At 43.7% G+C, this 19,596-nt stretch overlaps 1 protein-coding gene across 1 annotated transcript in view; it reads right to left on the bottom strand.

Moving 5' to 3' along the window:
• Positions 1 to 485: 485 nt before the first annotated feature.
• Positions 486 to 19,596, bottom strand: part of SH3BP4 (SH3 domain binding protein 4) — a 30,600-nt gene continuing 11,489 nt past the window's right edge. Inside the window, exons 2-5 of the mRNA XM_088476435.1 lie at positions 7,484 to 7,680; positions 4,312 to 6,665; positions 3,251 to 3,439; positions 486 to 1,943 (exon numbers count right to left, since the gene is read on the bottom strand). Of these exons, the coding sequence (XP_088332561.1) occupies positions 1,719 to 1,943; positions 3,251 to 3,439; positions 4,312 to 6,665; positions 7,484 to 7,601 (2,886 nt within the window). The 5' untranslated portion in view covers positions 7,602 to 7,680 and the 3' untranslated portion in view covers positions 486 to 1,718. The remainder of the gene's footprint in view (positions 1,944 to 3,250; positions 3,440 to 4,311; positions 6,666 to 7,483; positions 7,681 to 19,596) is intronic.

Raw genomic sequence — 19,596 nt, 5'->3', positions numbered from 1 at the left:
GATAGTGCTGATGGATATATGGCGATATGTAAATGTGTAAAATGGTCATATTTTGGATAAAGAAAAAAAAAAAAAAAAAAGATTAATTGGGGGTATTCAATTAGACGTGGGGTTTACCTCGCGGCCAACTGCAGTGCCGTAGCTGAGATAACCCTGCGCAAGAGTCCTTCAAATTCAGACTGAACCTCGCGGCTCATGGAGCTGCATAACCCACTAGTTCAGCAGTTTATGGGGAATCAGTGTGTTTCCGCGCATGAGTCACGATTTTTCGGTGCGGGGAAAAAGGCTAATTGAATAACCCCCATAGAATCTAAAAAACAAATCATTGTTACAGGTCATCAGTAAATGTTTATAGCAGAATAATCTCATTTACGGCGAACTCCTCTTGGGCCCTATAACCTTACCCATGGTGAGGAGAAGTCCCAGCCATCATCCGTGTGACCTCCATACCCTGAGGCTTTCAACAGAAAATAAAACGTGAGAAGTTTGGTTCTTTGACCTTAAGAGTTTTATTAGACTTATGAAAAATGGATGCGAGGTAGTTAGAAATCGGTCAGAAATAAAAACTATAAGAAATAGGAGAGAAGGTTTGCCTGCTCCTGGTCCTGGGCAGAAGAGACCTTGTTCGATAAAAGACAGAAAGAATGAGACACTTGACCTAACATAGGAGCAGGAGCATCTGCCTAACAGGGAGCAGTGATATTATTACATTAGTAAAAGAGATATAAGGCACAGCAAAAACCTTAACAAGTCATAGGGACCTGAGGACTATAGAGAGACAGATTCAGGAGGGGGGAGGTCAATTGACCCAACATGAGAAGATTTAATTATTTTCAGGCAATGAGCGGTAACCTGGTGAGACTGTTCTACGTGTGATTTAGCGGCCTCTGGCTCCGCCAATATGCGGCCTCTGGCTCCGCCACAGAACGCCTTAAGCAATGTTAATCCCTCCCTCTCCTCCCGCCCTCATTTATTGCTGTAACAGGCACAAGTGTCAAAGGATTGTCCTGTAGGCAAAGGGCTCTTGGATTTAAATTACATATGTACACATGGCTTAGCCAAAAAGATAAATAAAAAAAAAAAGAAAAACAAAAACAAAAAAAAAAAAAAAAACACATGGTAACAAAAATACAATCACATAAAGTCATAAAAAATGTCCCACGCAGACAATGAAGTATAAAGCACAAATGATCCCGTGTGGGGAGAGTCACACAATTATAAAAGGATTGGGGGAGGGGGGAGGTGATGGAATATGTATTTGTGCTTGTCCAGGACCCAGAAACAAAGACAAGTAGTCAGGAGAACTCTCGCTTTGTCTTAAAAACCACCCTGTGACTTATTTACACTGTACACACCCCAGAGTTATAACCGACCAGAAAGAACCAGTGCCTAAAATCCAGGAACATCCAGTGCTCAGACTTCAAAAACGGTCTAGCTGCATGGATTTTAAAAAAAAACGAAACAACAACTAAATAGAGAACAAGGTGCAAATCCAACCCTTGACCATGCAAGCGTTTAACTGTACCAATAACATACAGTCCCTTGGAGCTTTAGAGTGCATTTAGGGTGCCATGATAAGAATAGATTGAAATGTATCTATGAACATACCACGTCCTGCCCCAGGCTGCACAGGTCTCTGTTCAATAAAAGTTAAAACGTGGATCCCCCCCCACCCCTTTGTAGCCCCCCTGCTGGATCCATCCTCCTTGGTGCTACACTTAGATGACGCAGTCTTCAGGTTCCTGTGTATTGAAGGCTGTCGCTCTCAGGATTTCCAGTGAATTCACAAGTATGAGAGTTCCTGTGAGATGCTTCCACCGCTTGGTGATTGGACTGCGCATTTTATCCAACCCTGTGTGTAGCTCCTGGATGACGTCTCGGTAACTGTCCCCAATCTGAGAGCTCCACGTAAGAAGAAAGTCATAGGCTGGTTTCCACATGGCCTGCAACAGAAGAGAATGGGACTAAATTTGAGAAACCTAGAACCGTGAAAGGTACAAAGGACCCACGTGACTCCGATGACCAGAGCTAATCATTTTCATTCCTCAAGATTTTATTTCTAAGAAGTTATGGATGGAGCTCACATAAGAACAGAAAGTATTCAGGGAGTGAATTGTCAAATATAAATTAAATTACATGTTGAATATAATTAGCATTTGCCACCTCAGAACGCAAGACCAGCAGGCTCTCGGACACCATAAAGTAGACGCCTTCATTGTGATGATGGACTATAGGTTTACTGAGCAGATTTCAATCACATCAATAACCGTAAGGTCACCAGCTGTAACTCCCACAAAAATACAGTTTCTTTCAAGTAAATCCGGGGTCGAGACAGGAATTGCTAGAGGCCAATGTGCATACGCTGTCAGATACCGCAGTGAACCATGCAATACTGGCAGGAATATATTTATATAGCATGCATCATTTAATAAGCTGCAATATTTACATATACTTTGCAACATTTTCCAGTAATCAACAGGGTTACCTGCCAAAAACACTTTTATTTTAGTTTATCAGGATTTTACATTAGGTTAGATATCGTCTATATATTGTCCACATTGTCCAAAGCAATTTTATGACATCTCCTGCCTCAAACAAGAACTCAAGATACGAATAACTGTTCATTATTTTTCGCAGACCATATGGACACCAAATATTTGTGAGGGTCTAGCTCCCCCATACACCACCCTTATTCCAGACACAGGTCTTAAGCAGTGGCGGCTGCAGGGTTGGGGCTGCAGCGCAGTCCAACATTCAAATAGGGGAGCCACACCAACTGCCAGTGAGTCCCAGCCAGTGATGTTTGACAGCGTTTGAAATGGCAGTTGGTGTGGCACCCCCTATTTGAATTTCAGACTGCGCCGCAGCCTCACCTCTGGTCTTAAGTAATGGAATCACAACCTATTCACCAGTTGGAGGTTTAAAAATAAAGTACAAAACTATAAAGGAAATTTCAGTAACGGACTCTCGTTATCTCTCTCACACATACAGCCCTGACACCCTGGGGCTGTTATGTATAATCCCTCATAAATCCTTAACACCACTTCCGAGAATATCATTGTCTCAGTACTGCATAGGACAGTAGTGTGACTCACCCACACAAATTAAGCTAAAAACAAAATTGTATATATTAGAACGAGGAGAGAGAGCTATGTGTGGTGTCACAGATTTCAGAGGCTGGCATTCCTCACATGACAGTCTTGCCGCTTGTGAGCCGTCACGCCCTCCATTCCATTCTGATCATTCTTACCTCACTATCCAGAACACCGTTCTTGTCACGATGGGGCGCTTCATAACCATCCATTTGCGGTCTTGATACTTTTGCCAGTTTCTCTGCGAGTTCCCTCCAGCGCTGAGCCACTTCAACCGCAGTCGTAAGCAGAACAAAGTCCTGAATCAGGCGGACCACCAGGCCTTGGCAGTCGATCTTCAGCAAAGCCTAGAAGGAGCAGGAAGTTTGGGACTTTCAGTTATTGCTGCCTTTTCTGCTGAACAGGGTTAATGAGTCTATAAATAAATAGGTCTTCTGGTGGAACAGTAAGCTTGTCCAAGTTATATACTGCATACAATATATTACTCCTAGGGTCTTGTGCGGTATTATTACTATTGTAGGTTATTTCCTCTTCTGCTAAACCAAAAGTGTTCATCATCATTTATACCAGGGATGGGGAACCTCAGGCCCGGGGGCAGTATAAGACCCCCGGAATCATCTGAGCTTTTCTCTGCTAGCCTCATTTGGCTAGCAGGGTGCCTAAAATTGCACCCTGCAGCCAGAATCTATGCAGCAGTGCCACCTGGAGCATCCTTACGACGCTTCAGAGGGTCACACTGCTGCTGTAATCGCCAGTGATTGTGACCCCGCCCCCGTGTGACATCACATGGAGAGAGCATGGCCTGCACCAGGCCCGCGAATAATGTTATTTATATTAAAATGGCCCTTGGCAGAAAAAAGGTTCCCCACCACTAATTTATACAATAGATGTTCTAGTTCGATACTTTATACAAGGCAACAAAACGTATATTTATACCATAAACAGATCAATATCTACATTATTCTATCAATCAGTATCTTCAGCATAATATATTGCTCATTATTTCACTAAATATAGAACCATGTAGTCACCCAATTGTATTTACATTGTCAAACTGGTTACTTATTTCATTCATTAAATAAAATGTTTTGTGCAATGTCCAGGTTATAGTGCCACAACAGTAAAATGTTCTACCACACTTGAAGCACCGCCTAGGCCAGCAATGTAAACACAAAAAGAAGGATCTTCAACTGAAACATTTGCATTGAGTTTATCTTACCGAAATTAGCTCTTTTTGGAAGGACTTCCTCTCCTTGCCCTCATTGTTGTTGCACTCCTCTTTCAGCTTCTCCAAGACCGATGCCACCTTCTCAGTCTCACTGTCCAGTTCCACCCGGCAGAAATAGGAAAGGGGAAGATTTCCATAACTGAGGGCATCGGCAAAGGATCTCCAGCTGCCAATGTTCTCCATTAAAAGTGTCCTCACTGAGGCATAGATATAGGTCAGAAATTTGCAAGGGCGCAGGATCTGTTCAAGCAGGGTGCTTGTAGTCAACTCAGGACCCGAGAAGTAGCTTGGTTTCACTTTCCCTACTATCAGCACATTCTTGGCATGGATCAGGCCCACCTTTCCCTGATAATAACCGATGTACCACTCTTTTGTCCACAGCTGCCCCTTGAATCGGATCTTCTCCTCGCTCAGGAGAGCTACCACATCCCCCTTCTTGTACTCCAGCAGATACGGGTTCTTACTTTGCCGCATAACAGTCTTTAGTAGTTTCCCATATTTCAGGTTAGTTACTGGTCTGTCCTGAAAGGTTGGGTATTTACAGGTGACCGCCAGAGGAGACAAGACAATTTTTCCAATTTCTTTCTTCTTAAGAAATCTTCTTGGCCCTGTGGATTTGAGTCCAGTTTTCGGAGGTGGCTGTGGAGTTTGTACACAGTACTGTGATAAGATGTTACCCAACTCATCCCTGATCTGCACCCGAAGAGTGAAATCTGAGAGCTGTGCAGGATCATGGCAACTAATGGGAAAAATTAACCGGCTAACTTTGCCCAGCTTAAGTTGGAACCCTCGCACCATCTTACCCTGGTCACCAGCATCCACTCTGTAATTTGTCATGTTGGAAAAAAGGCAAAGCTGAAGATCATGAGGCTTGGGAAGGACAAACTGTTGCTTTCCCCACAGCTGCAAAGACACTGGTGCCGCCCCATAAGCCTGCTGGCTTACCTCGTTGACCAACAGGATTTTCGGAGCACAGTCATGCCCAAATATGGCAACCACAGCCTTGAACGAAGGATGAATGTGTTTGGGCCCATAGAGCCCAACAGTAACCTTTTTATTAATATAGTTCCATACAGTGGAAGGAGGCACAACACTCTGGGCTTGTGCCACCATTACAACATACATAACTGGCTCCAAATTGTCTAGCTTTACTTGAACATTGTCCCCATATGTATAAGCATGTGGCAACATGGTGTAAGGGCCCTCTTTAGCATCACTCCGCAAGCACTTTATTCCTACCATGTTTGCAGCAGCAGCAATGCTGCGCAGTTCTGCAGAGACCTTTACCTCCAACGTGAGGGAGCTCTGCACCTCCATGTTGCTAAGTTTTATTTCCAGTACAGGGCTTACTGTGGTGCAACGGTCATTGTTGAGTTCCAGTGGAGGATCAAGCAAGGCTTTCAGGGAGATTTGCTGCGTCTCGCCAGGAGCGACATGTCTCTCTGGCACGTGTATACTAATATTGGTGTCCGGGAGCTGCACGGCACCCCCCGAGCTGTTTAGCCTACAGACAATGCTTGTCTCCACAGGCTGAGTCTGACCCCAGCCAGGATTCTGGCCTAACAAGTCCAGATCATGGCAGGACCGGGCCAGCTTACGGTGATTGAGCCAGGCAGTTCTGAAATCTTCCCTGCTCTGGAACTGCTCAGGAGCTGGGGACTTGAGACCAGCAAAAAAGCTGCCCGTGGCTGGACTCTCAGACTTTGCCTGGAGGATCGACAGCTCGGAGAGGCTGTAGGAACGCTTGCTCCGGAAGAATGGATTGTCCCTCCTTACAGGGGCTGGCTCTTCAACCACATCCTTTTGGTTGGCACGTGAGAACAGATCTAAGAACACATCAGTACTGGTTTCCGTAGAGCTTGTAGAAGAAGGAGCCAATGGGTCAAACATGAGTAAATCCACTGAATTCCCAGAATCTGTAGGAATCCTTTGTGGGGTATTCGAAGGCCCATTCAGAAAGGGGTTTGAAGCCGTTGGCCGCAAGAATGGATTGTTCGGCTTGACAGTGTTCTGATTGAGGAAGTCAGTCCAATCACCTAAGAGATCCAGCTCTTTCACACCTTCATCAACACTTTCCAGCAATCCATCTATCATGCCACTGTCACTAAGGCAGGAGTCCCGATAATTGAGGGGCTGCACATAGGCAGACGGTATGTAGCCCATTTCTGTTGTGTTGTGTGCGTACCACCAGTCCCCACCGGACGTGTCTAGTACATAAAGGTGTTCTCCTTTGGAAAATTTAAGGGTGGTAAAGTTGCTGGGGCAATAGTCTTTGATAGCTACCACCTCCTTCACATTATCCAAGGATGCAGGACTATCAATGCGCAGAGAGCTCGGGGACAGAACTAAAAAGAGAAAAAAAAAAAAAAAGCATTAAATTAAATAAATCAAATCAGCAAACACACTTCCTATTCTGGCAAATTTCGACATCGCTACACAATGAAAATACAAAACTGTATACGGATAAATATGTGGCCATGTGTAACACGTAAGGGCAAATTTAGGAGGTGCTCACTGCATAGATCTTTTTTAGATAAGAGAGGGCCAAACACTTTAAGTGGAAGGTGTTTACTGTAATCTCTGCAAAGTGATTCTGTAAATACAAGTCGGTAGTACTGGATGCATTACTGCAACAGATTGTCATTGAATAGCTGGATGATTAGATAATGTGACAACTGTCAGCGGCTGTCCTGTCTTGATGGAAATTAAGACACTACTGATATTAAACATATACTGGGCAGCAATTATTCCCATCATCTACCCTCCTAGAGGGCAATTAATGCAGTGCCAATGGCTGCGAAGTGCCCGCATCCATTGGCACCATGCACATTTTCCTCATGGGGGGGGGGGGGGGGGTACAGGGAAATGTGCAATGCTGTCCTACAGTAGTTTTCTGTGCTGCACGTGCTTGATGTAGAAAGATCTGCCTTAAGTGGACACTTAACCGGAAATGCCTGCTGTCTTCTGACTGTCTTAAACTGTACACATTATGCATTGAACACAATGCAATATACATTATAACTATAAATGCAGTAACATTCGTTTCAACTATTAGAAAGTAGTAATTTGACTGAAAACAAACTGAGGTCAACGCTTGTTTATTGACAAATAGCAAACAATAATATTCGATTGCTAATCCACCAATATGCATTGCAAGGCTCACCTTTGACATCATTAAGGCTTAGGTCAGGAACACTGCTGCTGATATCGATGAGCGTCCCCTCAGACTTGCAGCGGGGGAGGCCATTCGTGTTAGCAGACCGGATCTTCTGAGCAGCCATCTTGCAGTCACCTCTTCACTCAGGGCGACATCTCCTGTTACTAGAAGTCCGTGCTATGGTCACCAGAGATGGGAGGCAGCTGTGAGGAGAACAGAGGTAAGCTTACTAAGCAATGTATGAACAGGCTGGAAGTAAATGGGAAGTCAAATGGTAAATTTAAGCACTATACTTTCCATGAAAAAAAAGCCCCCGAAATAATTTGATTTCACTAAAGAATCACAGAATCTAAAGAGCTGAGGTTCTTACGGAACACGTGTGGAATCACAGTAGAGCGAAGTAACATTGAAAATGTCTATTTCAGGCTTTGAGCTGTGGGCCTGATTCAGAGCCGCTCGTAAGCGGCCGCTCGTTCGCTCCGAGCAATGTTCGCACATCTGCGCATGGGTTGTAATGCGCATGCGCCAACCAGTGAGTGCGGTCGGAAATCGTGTGCTCGCAAAATAGCGAATGCCTGCTAATTTGAGTGACAGGATGAGGCGTTTGTGGGTGCTAACAGAGGAAGGTGCTTGAAAACGGGGAGTGGAGATCCGAACGCAGGCGTGCCAAACGGTCAAAACGGGCGTTTTAAGGGTGTGCATAATTAACAAAGCAGCGTCATCACCCACGTCACTTGGTTGTCTTTTAGCCTGAACTGCTTGCATGATTGCGGTAGGAAAATGCTACCACAAGAATAGCGAGCAGTTCATACGCCTTTTAATGTACTCGATTAATCTAATAGCAGAGATGACGTAGGATGCGAGTGGCCAAGGGGCGTCTTTACAAAATAGCGAGCGCATGTTTCGTTCGCTCGTTCAGACAGAGGCGTCAACAGATCGCAAAGAGCTAGCGCTCAAATTTACATATCCAGCCCCTTTTTCAGAACGACCGTCTGCAAATAGTGTCCGGCTCTGAATCAGGCCCAGTGTGTTTTAATACAAAAATAATATTTCAAGCGACACCCTCTCATGAAAATGCCTCAATGTTTATGGAGACATTAAACACAATCTTTCAGAATTTTAGGTCTAGCAAACGTCATGGACAAGAGCCACTTTGGATACCCCCCTATTAGCTCCGATAACCCGTTTTTCTCTGAAAAGTTCTCACCGGCTATCCTACTAGCCGCGGTTTTTGCATAAGCAAAAACTGGTATAGGAATTATCGCAAATTTCTCTTCACCACCTATGAGCAGGTGAGAAGTTGTGCAAAACCCCTATTTTTTGACTAAAAATGTTGGGACTACGTGCAGTACCCCTTGGACACACCCCTTAATGACTAATTTGGTTATCTCCGGTTTTGTAATAGTATAGCACGATAAACGTGAGCGCGCGAACATTCGATAAGCTGCAAATTCAGGCAGATGGTCTGAAGAGTTTTTTCTTGAGAAAACTCATCATAGTGGCTAATTGGATACCCCCCCCCTTAATAGGTATTCTATACCTTAGGGCAGAATTTATCAAACCCAATCCTTATGGAACCCCAACAGTGCGTGTTTTCTAGATCATCTGGCGGGAGCACAGATGTGTTAACTGGCAAACACAACAGATCTACAGGTGATACTAATTATTGCCTAGGATACCTTGAAAACACGCACTGCTAGGGTTCCATACGGACTGAATTTGAGAAAGACGGCCTAAAGGTGCCCATCCACTAGGCGATTAAATTGAGCGATTGAACGATAACGCTATAGTTCGATAATCATTTGAAAATCGTTTGTAGATTGTTTCAAACAAATTCTAAAACGACCGGCGATGCGCGCTCCCCCTGGTCGTTTAGACATCTATCATCGGGCAAACATGCTGGACAACCTGACGATAACGTCAGGCTGAGCATGTTTGCAGATGATTGATGAGCCTGCACTGAACGACTGCTCGCTCAGTGTAGGCTCATTACAGACTGACAAACGACTGCACGATTACAATGTCATAATCGTGCAGTCGTCTTGAGGTCTGCTAGTGGATGGGCAGCTTTGGGATAATGCAGGCTCTTCTACTACACATATACAGAACATAATTGCTTTTAAAACATCATTGTCTATATAATTGTTAAAGTACTATCTATTTTGAATGCAAGAGTTATGGGTATATTTACTAAGCATCAGTTCTGACACAGGGATTGCAACAGACAATAATATTACCTGCAAAACTAGAGTATTAACTCTTAAATCCCACAGGCAGAAGAGCTGGCACTTTGTAAATGTACCCATTAAATTATTTTGTCCCTCACCAGATATTCTCCTGCTAGTGCCTAGATAGCGTGCCTTTACTGTACTTCACAAAACCCAGGCTAAAATATTTCTACAAGTCATTAACAAAATGATATCTCTTCCCTCATCTAAAAATATCTCCCCACTTGACTCTTCCCCACTGAGCCTCTCTACTCATTAATTGCTCCAATTTCCGGTTACAGGACTATTTGTGTGTACCCACTCTGCGGAATTCCCTCCCTCATACAACATAACTTTCCACTAGTTGCCAAACCTTCAAGGGTTCTAGGCAAATGCATCAATTTAGGACAGCTAATCAAATTCCCCAAATCACCTAATTATCACCCTACCAGTATACCAGTTCCTGTATAGAGTACAGGAACATAACATACAACATAACTTTCCACTAGTTGCCAAACCTTCAAGGGTTCTAGGCAAATGCATCAATTTAGGACAGCTAATCAAATTCCCCAAATCACCTAATTATCACCCTACCAGTATACCAGTTCCTGTATAGAGTAAATTGACTCTCTAGCCACAAACACCCTATTGCTCCCCACACAAACACTGCTGTGTGAATGGATCGAATAGCTGAGGAGCCACTGGCTAGTATCAGAGCCAGATTTACAGATACATAGGGCCCATGTGGGCATTATACAAAGGTGCAGCAGTATAGTGTGCTGGAAATTTGGTGTGTTTTGATCAGTGATGTGCGGAAAAGTGTATGGCTGGTGAGCCACTGCCTCACCTGCCATACACTTTGTACTACAGAGGTTTGACTATAAAAATGTTTTGAATAATACAACGAATAGATTAAAAATGATAAGAAAACACTAAAGAAAATATTATAAAAGTCAAAACTGTGGAATATACCCAAGTATGACAGGAAAGGCTCTGCTAACCTTCCTCACCTGACCGCACATCATTACCACAAAGAATCTGCCACGGGCAACGTGACTGGACCAATGTGCAATCTGTGGCAGTCACCCTCATGTACTAAACTGGAGTTTGATATAGGATTGCGAACTCCTTACTACTTTACTTGTTAATGGTCCGGTAACAATTCATGTACATGTCGACATCGCACCCGAAAGCTAAGATTTCTATTGGCATTATGGCTAGATAGACGTGTTATACGTCGACAATGTACATGTGTGGACATGCAGCATGTCGATATTTTAGCCATGTCGACATGGTACAATTCACTATGGTGGAGTCGACATAATGACTATACCCTTATTAATACAAAGTTTCTGTTTCCGGGACTTACGTTACTGCAATCGCAGTTGTGATCTCTCTCAGATCACAGTTGCTAAAATATGATAATGCCTTCAAAAGCTTAGCCGAGCATAGGGACGCCCACTGCTGCCTTCTCATATCCGTCCAACAGCGTAATCATCTGTACCATCAACACGCATCGGGTATTCACGCAGTAGGCAAGTCATGTCTGACCAACTGCAAACACAGCTTCTCTCATGACAGACTGAGAGCTCTCATGCTGCGCAGGAGAACGCAATGGTTAATTTATGCACGCCAATGAAACAGCGTATAAACGCCAGACACGTTTGCGTCCCACTAACAACCCGCTCGTTACCTCCCCCAAAACGCTGACTACCAGTCACTCACTTTTCGAGTGAATTATCTGTGAGCGTAATTGAAATACAAATCACAGAGCGTGCGCAGTGCAGCATTCGCAATGGCTGTCAATCGCTCGACCTGCGTAAATATCGTCATTGTGCAAATCTTGGTATCAGGCTCAAAGTCTTTTATCCTTAACTTCCAATTCTAAAGTACTACAGAGTATGCTGGCACTATGTAATTAATGACATAATGGGTGGATGTGACTTGGGGGTCTATTTACTAAGCAGTGTTAGGAGACAGAGTGAAAAGTGATAAGGCACCAGCCAACCAGCTCCTAACTGCCAACTCACAGGTTGTGTTTGAAAAATGACAGTTGGAGCTGATTGGCTGGCACCTTATCACTTTGCCTCCTAACACTGCTTAGTAAATAGACCCCTAAATATTTTGCAAAAGCGCAGCATAAATGCATAATATGCAAATACTTTATAAATGGGGGGGGGGGGGGGGAGAAAAAAAAATTACAATTTTATTATAGTTATTCTAGATCCAAATGACAGATTATTAACATTTGCCATTGAGGCAAATTCTAAAACACACTGCTAGGCAAATTATTGACAACAGCCTGGCAATATAGATTTCCAGGCAATACATTCTTATCTTTATGAGGTATTGAGAAAGTGTGATATATTTATAACCCTCACACCTGCAAAGTATTACTATGTAAATAGTTGGGCAGCGTTATAGGACAAATACAAGACTGGCGGAGTTTCATGGACCAGAAGCTTAAGATAACAATATTACCAATAGCAAACAATAACATGTATACACTGATAACACAATTTCCCCAGTAAGAACATGAAAATTTAGGCAGAAAGAGTCACATCCAGCTACTTCTACCAGTACTTATGAGAACTGGGGTGTATACAGATCATTAGTACCAGATAGCAGCTGGTTATAAAGAGGCCATGCACACGTGTGATAAAGGTATAGTGTGATTGTAAAAAGGCTCAATCCATGAATAAAACGGAGGAAATTAGAAGTGCGAGTTTACACACTTCTTGAAATGTCACAGCTTATTCTTTGACACCCTGCAAGGCGATAATGGGATTCCTTATTACTCAGAGGTTAAGTGACAAATAAGAAAACCTATATGCATTAAAGAAGAATAAATGCCTCATTGTGTCTACAGATAGTTAGGAAATTATACATTTATAGTGGGCAGCTCAGTTGTACAGTGGTCATGGACAACTAGGAAAATGCAAAAAGGACAGAACTACATTGAACATGATCCCACTTACAGATAGTCAGTATATTCTGTAGCCGCCTTATGCTGGGCACACACTGGCCGATATATTGATCGGCCAATATATCGTGCCCCCGACGGCTGGTGTGTACAGACGATATGTCTGCAGACATATCGCATTGGCTGTGCTGCACAGTCAATGCGATATGTCTGCAGACATATCTGTCCATCGGCAAGTGTGTATTGGCGATCTGTCGATCGCCCGTACACAGGGGCGCCGAAAGCGGGGGAGCCGCGAGCGGGTACCAAGCTGCCGTGTGCTGGGCTGCACTGGTAGACTGTCCGAGGCTGCTAAAGCAGCAGCCGGAGAGTCTCCTATGCCAAAAGGTGGGGATACCGAGTGCACACTGCGCCCCCCCTCCCCAGCGCCGCAAACGGGAGCGTGGCCACAAGTTCCATGATTAGGCCACGCCATCCAACACGCCCTGCTGCAGCATGCAGATGATGGTCGTTTAGTGTGTATGAACGACCATCATCTGCAGATATATCGCTATAGTGGGTATCCACCTTTACTCAAGGGTTTATTTATCAAGCAGTGAAAAACTTAGGGAAGCGGACCACTGGAGAAGTTGCCCATGGCAAACCCCCTCCCCCAAAAAATAAAAAACACACACACACACACACACACACACACACACACACACACACACACACGTGGCCTCTTCTTATTCAGCATGAGCAATAAGGAAAATGGCTTCCTGCTGGGCAAGATGGGGCCACCTTAGGAGAAATGTTCCCTAGGATGTAAAGTAGCTCTGGGCAAACAATGTGATTTCATGAAAATAAACCAGGCACTTGATCAATTTAAAATGGTTACTGGATGCCCCCTAAATCCAGGTAAATGTATAATGTTGCCAGTCAAGGAACCACCCAAAGAGAGTTCTAGCTCTGGGTCGGGCAAATGGCAGCCCAGAAGCTCAAAGCAGGTTGCATGCAATTTAATTAACAAATGTTATCATCCGAATGTGGACGCAGGTTGATAGATATCTGCAAACCTAAAGTTGGAGCACATTGATTACATGGGTGCAGTTTAAGCTTCAGGAGGGGGGATTGTACCTCAAAATAAGATAAGTAGGTGCAATAACACACAGCATTGCAGGTCTGCACTATTTTGGGATTTTACGTGAACAATACAGACTCTTAGAAAAACAAAAGTGCACGGACAAGGGGAGTACAGAAGGCGATTATATATAGTATCAGGGTTGATCTCAGACGGCTTTGTTCTTTAGTCAGAATTAGCTCAATTTAAAAGCCAAGTCAATTGTAAACAAAGAATGGAGAGAAAACACCAACAGACTCACCAGGAACCACAAAAAAAAACCCAAAAAAAACAAAGAATAACAAGAAAAAAACTTAACACTCATACCCCACACAAACAAAAAAGTTCAAAAGTGAAACTGCAGGCAACAATAAACATGGGGATACCGAGTGCATACAGTGAAACTGCAGAACAATGGTTGGAACAGCTTGATGGATACTGCACACCCTCCCAAATACTGGGTCAACACAACCTCCCTGTCACTAGAGAATCTTGTGCACATGCCACGTTTTAGGATTTAATCTAGCAAACACTATCTGCAACCGCGGGCAGGACAGGCCCTAAAGCTGGCCACATATTTCAAATTTGATTGTTTGATCAGACTGCAGAATTACTGCATCCAATTCAGCCAGGCGCATAGGGGAACTAGCCAAATATATAGATTGCAATTATTAAATAATGGTCGTTCCCCCACTCTTATTGTTCTCTACAACAGTGGATGGCCATTCTTGCAGCTTTCTGGACAATTTGGTTAAAGGGGGCTGGTAAAAATAAATTCCATATACATGATCATATTAACTTTAAGTATGCCACAGAAAAAGCTTATAATGAATTTCAGACTATTTTAAAATGACTGATTGCAAAAGCTACTCTGATCTTTTTCTGCTACTTTATCCACTAGAATTTATATAGAAAATAAGGTCAATCAAATTGTTACAACAATGACACTATGGGGTAAGTTTATACCACTTTCAGACAGAAAACGGCAAACAATCCGGCTTTTACATGCCACGTTTATTGCCATTTTCTGTCAGATACCCTTTTCACACTGAAAATGAAATTACCAGGTAATTCACTTTTACCCGGTAATTTGCTAAACAACCCGGGATTTTTCCCTGTCTGAATGGGTCATCCCGGGACTAAATTCCCGGGTCTCCGACCCTGCAAAAAAACCAGGGTCGGAGATCCGGGAATTTAGTCCCAGGATGACCCTTTCACACAGGGAAAAATCCCGGGTTGTTTAGCAAATTACCGGGTAAAAGTGAATTACCCGGCAGTTTCATTTTCAGTGTGAAAGGGGTATAAGATAGGGCTTGCAAAAACCGCTGCTTCTCTGTGTGTTTGACTAGGAAATTTAAAATGGCAATAATATTCAATGCAATACACAGTGTTTTGCTTTTAACAGTATTGCAGTTTTTGATTAAACACGCAGAGCACTTAGTAAATATACACCTATATATTTTGAGCCAATCCGGTGTTTTGGAAACAAAACCACAAAATATGAATAGGTCAGAACCAATGACAGAACAATAGGAATCAGAGACAAGGGGTTTTCAGAGAATGTGCCCAGTCCTAAGCGATAGATGGGTTTTACGCCATTATATTTTGGCCTAAGCCAAGTGTTGGACTTGCAGAACATTCAGCATAGTATCCACCACCAACTTCAGATGTGTCCTCATACACCCAAAGTCTTTACGCCATAAGCCGCTTGCTGCGACTGAAACGCTCCGACACGGGTGGCGCAACTTAATTTTTCCGTAAATATAGTCTTAGTCGCATCATAGCCGTAGAAAGCAGCTCACAGTGTACCAGAGATGCTAGGTCGAGACTTTTGTTGTAAAGGAATTCGTACAACCTATGTACAAAGTCGGAGATTCAGCACAACGGAACGTGGTGTCAGGAATAGCCGCGGCCGCTCGTATTGGGACCTCTGTTGCACAGTTTTGCAGACACCGATGTACAGTACCGCGGGCTCCAGAGTGGTCAGTATACACTAGCGATGCAGATTTGTTGCTTCTTTATGCGGTGCTAGCAAGACACGAATATTGGAAAAAAAAAAAAATGTTGATTGTCGCTGCTAAATTGCAAGTACCCATGCCCAACAAGAGGGGCTATATGGCACACCTAGAGCAAAAGGTGTATGAGGACACACACACACACACACACACATATATATATATATATATATACACACACACATATATACACACACACATATTCTGGGTGAAAAAGGTACCACAATTATGCCTGCCAGTGAAAGGAAGGCAATATATAGTGCTGTACTTTTTCGTTCGGATTTGCTATTCCTAAATAGTCGTTTACGGTTACATATTAACAAAGTTCAAATCCCAACTACAACCTGACATTTGCTTTGTGAAGAGAACACCAGATCGATCAAGGCAAGTTGCTAATATACATTTGTTAGTAGTAACCACACCACAATATTAAAACATTTTGAGCAGTGCAGTTACCACACAAGTTTGTATTTTCAAATTGCAATACCACTGCAATGTGCGCTTACTGACGGCCTGAGTAATGTCACACACAGGATGAAATAAAAAGCTGGATACTGAGAGAGGGGGCTAAAATCCAAATCTCTCAGAATATTGGAAGATCTCCAAAATTTGCTGTACTTGTTCAGACGAGCTTTTAGTCTGCATCCAGTGAGAATATGCTCAGGGGGCCTTTATTTGTATTCTGTACACGTACCGGCTTCATGACTATAGATGGAGTTTTTGTAATGCACCTCTGACTTTGATCAGAAACCCTACCTACTAAACTGTATATAAATTTCGATTAGAACTTAAGGAGGATCCCGTGATGTCCCTATGGACATTAGGAAGGGAACTGGCAGGAAAATATCTTGCATATGAAGAAAAAAAAATCATCTATCACGATACAGAAGTCTAGAGACAGTGGGTAATTGTGTGGTTTCACCCGCTTTATTAGAAGGAGAGAGGATTAATCGCAGGTCAAGAATCTGAAGCTGCTTTCACAGTATATTAATAGTAACAGTAAAGCTGTGAATCAGGTCCTGACAGACTTCATAGGTGACCTGGGCAGGAAAAGGGGAGTATAAGTTTGGAGTGTACAGATTTATGGTGCTAAAAAGACCTTCTCAGGATGCCAGGTCTCTCCGCTAGCATCAGGCGTCTTTTTTTTTTTTTTTTTTTACGAAAATGTGTCCAATGGAGAGTACACACCAGTCAGACTTGGAGCTTGGAGACGATCAGATAACAATAACAATAGTTATCTGATCGTCCTGCATGTGTTGGATGTTCGATATCTAACATCCAACACATGCATGAACCCCCCAACTACTATAACGACCCTGCGATCAACGATCACGGGGTCCTTATAGTAAACAGACTAAACTGGTCGATATCGACCAGGTCGGCCTGCATGCACGGGCGATGGTCGATATATCGACCATCCGTGCCCGCGCATCGACCTTCGTTTGGTCGTTAGAGGGGGTTGAAAAAAATAACGATATAAATGATCAAACGGCATTCAGTCGGGATGCCCGACTGTCTAATCCCGGCAAGTGTCTAATGACCTGCGTAGAAATCCTGACCTACACCGGAAGCTCGACACCTGGTTTACCGATCGAAGGTAAGCCGGGCGCGGACAGCCACAGGGGAGGAGGGGGGGGGGGTATCAGAGGGTTAGGTTAGGGGTTCCTGAGGGGGACTTCGGGTTAGGCACCCCCCGGGAGGTTAGGATTGCCACCCCCCCTGGGAGACTTCGGTTTAGGCAGCTGGGGGTTTAGGGTTAGGCACTTGGTGGGGGGGGTGGAGGTTAGCGGTACTTACCTTTTAGAGCGGTCGGGATCTTCACCCCTGCCGGGATTTGAATCGCCGGCCATGCAAATCATACTGATTTCGATCAAACAATATCGTTATCATCGCTCTTTATATCGTTATCATCGTTCTTTAAGTTGTACCTTGTGTATGCACCATAAGACGTAATGCGATTTGACTAGGACGCACCAGCAGACTGTGCTGATTAATTTGATATGCGACACTTGTACATATCTGCGTGCACCTGAGTCTCTGAATCTGTATACGAAGTGCTACAATGTAGCCGCCGCAGCTTTTTATCATTCCAAGTTCCGTTGCTTCACACAGACGCAGGAGCACACAGATATACAAGTGTCACATTATCAAATTAATCAGAACAGTCTACTGGTGCGCCCTAGTCACATCGCATTGGGGCTTAGATGCTTAGGGCTTTTCAGAAAAAGGAAAAAAAAAATAAAAAAGACGCCCAACGCTAACAGAGTTGTGCGGAACCTGGCGGCTCACTCATGCCTTGTAAGTCGCGCTACGTAGCGTATTGAGGCTACATGTAGTCAGAATCCCGGCAGTGACCATCCCAATGGCCACAATACTGGCAGCGGAATCTAGGGGGATGGTCAAAATACTGACGAATCCCAACAGTGAGTACTAGGACTAGGGAGAGGGTTAGGCTGCCAAAGGAGATGGCTACGGTTAGGCTGCTGAAGGGAACGGCTGGGGTTAGAATACTCACTAAAATTCGTTGGGATTTTGACAGTTACGATTCCGTTGCCGGTATTGCTCTATGGTCTCCGCCGGGATATCGTACCCAACCCATAAATTTTACTGTATTACTTTTTTAAAGGCATTCAGTATATAATACATTGGCAGGGTGTGACCCCAACACGTTAGAGAAAAGTATTAATAAAAGACATTTATGAAAACTGACTCACAGGCAATAAGGCGCTGTCATTTGTAGGAACCAGCCAGATGTTTGTTATTATTGTCTAAGCTGGAATCAATTCAAATACATGACCGTCTGTTTGCAGCACCTCTTGTACAGCTACCGTCACCGAATAGGTTGACTAGATTGAAGAAATATGGAAAAAAAAAAAGAAGCAGGAAGCGAGACCTCGACATTGTTCCATTTGCGTAATTACATTGCACAATTTATTTTTATTTCTTTGATCTTGTGCCTTAATAATTCAGCTTGTTGAACATGCTGTATTGTGTAGGACAATATCAAATTGCTGTATTTATTGGACGTGATGGTCAGGACATCCATATCCTGTACAGTGTGTCCATAACAGGCCCTTGTCCTGACATCTGCTGCTCCTGATTATAGGATCAGGATGACGCTCATCACCTGCTTAGGATTTGGTGACGTTCAGGTGCACCCATTAACTCTTGTCCAGGCTACACAATCAGACTTGAATTACTTAACTCCATTTTTCTCTTTGTATCATCTATAACCTGGGGGAGTTTCTGCATCTCCCACTGACTGCTCTTAACTATGTGCAGGTCAAAGCGGGCAGTGATCAATCAAAGTTGGATTTCACTACTTCACCCTCCAATACCCCATCCCACTCTCACAAGAGAAGGTTTCATGTTTTAAAGATAGCCTGGGGGACTGGGACGTCAATTGAGATACATTTACTTGTATAAATTGAAAGGGCCACCAGTAAATGGATAATAAACAAAACTCTTTACTTTAAATACTCAGCTTATCTCTACTAACAAATCACCCTTATCCCCTGCTTGTTAGGTTGTCCAAGCTCAGGGTTAAGCACTGTCAGGCGCTATACAGCATTGTCAGGCATTTTACATCCCAGCATGCCCTGTCACAATTTTGCTGTCAAGGCATGCTGGGATGTGTAGTCCCGCAACACCTGGAGTGCCGGATGTTACCTACTCCTGTACTAGACTTTGCTTATACAATGGTGTCAAACTCGGCCATCCAGTTGTGCTATTAGGGCATGCTAAAATTGTGGTAGGGCATGCTGGGATGTGTAGTTCCACTGCAGCTGGATGGCCCGAGTTGGACTCCACTGGCTTAGAAATTAGAACATTGCCTAGGGAATAGAGTTCTCTCGCACACAGAGCCTGTGAATATA

This window comes from Taudactylus pleione, unplaced genomic scaffold (genome assembly GCF_031769625.1).
Source record: "Taudactylus pleione unplaced genomic scaffold, aTauple2 ptg000188l, whole genome shotgun sequence".
NCBI lineage: Eukaryota > Metazoa > Chordata > Amphibia > Anura > Myobatrachidae > Taudactylus > Taudactylus pleione.
The sequence above is the reverse complement of the archived record's forward strand: the minus strand, read 5'-3'. Positions and strand labels throughout refer to the sequence as shown.